The sequence below is a fragment of the Fusarium mangiferae genome (genome assembly GCF_900044065.1).
Source record: "Fusarium mangiferae strain MRC7560 genome assembly, contig: FMAN_scaffold027, whole genome shotgun sequence".
NCBI classification, from domain to species: Eukaryota; Fungi; Ascomycota; class Sordariomycetes; order Hypocreales; family Nectriaceae; genus Fusarium; species Fusarium mangiferae.
In genome coordinates, this window is record NW_024573947.1 from 1 (window position 1) to 2,534 (window position 2,534).

At 47.9% G+C, this 2,534-nt stretch overlaps 1 protein-coding gene across 1 annotated transcript; it reads left to right on the forward strand.

Moving 5' to 3' along the window:
* Positions 1-218: 218 nt before the first annotated feature.
* FMAN_14087 (uncharacterized protein) lies at positions 219-1,091 on the forward strand (the record flags this gene model as incomplete). The annotated part of the gene is made up of 2 exons (XM_041826001.1): positions 219-498; positions 550-1,091. The coding sequence occupies 2 exons, from the start codon at positions 219-221 to the stop codon at positions 1,089-1,091; spliced, it is 822 nt and encodes a 273-aa protein (XP_041691325.1).
* Between the last annotated feature and the right edge of the window lie 1,443 nt (positions 1,092-2,534).

Sequence of the window (2,534 nt, forward strand, 5' to 3'; positions counted from 1 at the left end):
TATGCGCACAGGCACGAAGCATTGATGCCCAAATGGGAGCTCAGGCCCATCATCAAGTGGATGACTACCTGCCACGATAAACTACCTCTTTTCTCATTTGCTTCAGAATCCTACGGCGTAATCCGCTCTTCAAACCAAAAAGATTCCACTTGCTTTTCTATCGTTTTTCTTTTTCTTCTTTACAATACAAAATGAGCAAGGAGCAGCTCCAGGAGGYGATGACGCTGTTGTCCAGACTCACGGTGGAACAGATCCAATCTGTCATGCAAGTCAATCAGGAGACTATCAGTCTTACGATGATGCTCAGCAAACCAAGTCCTCCCTTAAGTGCAAAACATGTCCAGACGGTAAATGACCGATGGCAACAGGACCGAGTTCATTTTCACCAGCTGGTAGCTCGCGCCTTTCTAGGACACGGAGCCAACCAAGAAGTGGACATGGCATTGCAGTTTGGGGCAGGCGCAGCAGTCTTCGAGCCTTTTGAAACCTATGGAGACGGTGCGAAGGCGTGAAAGGGAGTTTTGCATATGCACAAACTGAACAACCGAGAGCTGGGTGCCCTGGAAAGTGAGCTCCTTGACAAATCTTCAAAGTATCACAAAGCTGTTCTCAAAGCATCTCAAAAGATCGGCATCCCCAAGACAACGGCAGACATGAACGCAGATAGTTTCATGAGGACGACATTCGTGCGCAATGCTGTTAACGCAGCAGGCATTAATATGGCAGCAACAGCTTTGTTTGACATCAAAACCCTCTTTGATGCAGACTTCCAGAACTACTTCCTCAAGTTATGCATCAGCGGCGCATACGGTAGCGCGGTTTCAGCTTGCTCATCTCAAATTGATCATCGGATTTTCGGTTACGGCGCCGTCGTGGGGGTTATTGTCGGCTCGCTATTCAACATGGCCAGCCTTGCACCTACAGGGGACTGGTCACGATTCGGAAAAAACACTGGCCTTAGCATGGTCAGTTCCGCGGGAGGGTGGGGAGGAGCGGAACTCGGAGCAATGGCTGGCACCGCTGTTGGCGGTCCGATCGGCGGGTTACTAGGACGTCTGGTCGGAGGTTTGGGTGGAGGATTTGCAGGATGATGGAGCGCAGGCAGATGGTCAGGCCTCGGGGAAATCACCGATGCTGAGGTCGAGAAATCATACGAGACGATCGTGGAAAATTGCGCAAAGATTGGTGTTTATCCGGACCCTTCTTTGTCGAAGCGGGACATTGTGACCGGGATGCTGGATCAGAGCACTAGCTCAAAAGCGGTCCTTGTTCGGATTACAGGAGCTACGGCTGCCGATCTGAGGAACCTCAAGAATAGTTTGTCCGACTGGCAACAGGGCAGTCCGGAAGGTTTCGAGGTCTTTCTGCAGGGTCTCCGTGATGCAGCAACAAGCGAATTACCCATTTTTGCTCAACGGAGTCTTGAGGGCAATGTGCAAGTAAGTGAAGAATGGAATGTTATCCACATTCTACCAAAATTTAGTATGTCTTCTGCCTTCCAACCTCTTGTGCTACATCGAAACTCTCTTCCATGCCATGTAACGTGCCTTTCCGCTCATACCTTCTATCATCATGAAATCAAATTCCTCCTTTGCGTCTTCTGTCAGGCTCGCGCATTAGTCTGAAAAGCTATTTTTCAACGATATTATGCTGTTCTTTCATCTCCACCCTCAGGGATTGTGGGAAGCGAAAAAATTGAAACATTCTTACGACCCTTCTGGCATAATCAAAATGGACGTTATTGACAAGGGTCCTTACTACTCACCTGTCAAATATATGGTTGTAGGCCCTAACACAAGCAAGAGCATACGAAAACTTGATGACGCTGGGATCATAGTGGCCGGTTGGGGAGTAATCAGGCAGGAGGTATTTGAGAAAACGCTTAGTTGGCGGGCTTTGCACAGTTGCATCGGCCCGTTGATATGCATTGGTCATATTCACATCGACAGCATTCGTGAATAACATCATGAGAGTTGCGTGAGGATTGATAAAGCAATGGGGGCATTAGGCCGATGGTGCGAAGGGCACCGAGGATACCCACTCTCAGAGATATTAGAGACCTTTTTAGAGCCAATATCCACGTTGAATGGAGCTAGCATAAGTTTAGTTCACGGCGGAGATTTGCCTCTATGAGATCAAAAGATTCATTCCCAAAATGGACAAGTGAATCGGATGCGTCAAATGGAAATAGTTGGAACGTCATTACCATGTTAGTTAGAGATTTCATAAGTGCCTTCAGCAGAGCTTTCCGTAAGTATTAGAGGTCACAAGTCCAGTTGGAGTTGTCTCAACCTCATTCGCAGACAAAACGTTCAGAGGATCAACAACTGTTCGAACCTAGATGCTCGAAGAATTGGAATGAAATTAATTCTAATCCTCAGTCGGGCCCAGGATACTTAAATCTCGAAAAGAGTGAATGGTTGAGAAAGCACAGAATAGCAGAAGTCACATTATCGCCAAGCTGTGTAACCGGCCGTGTTTGCATGCGGCCGACATGGCCGTGTTGGGGTAGGTTGCACATTTCAGGTTCACAT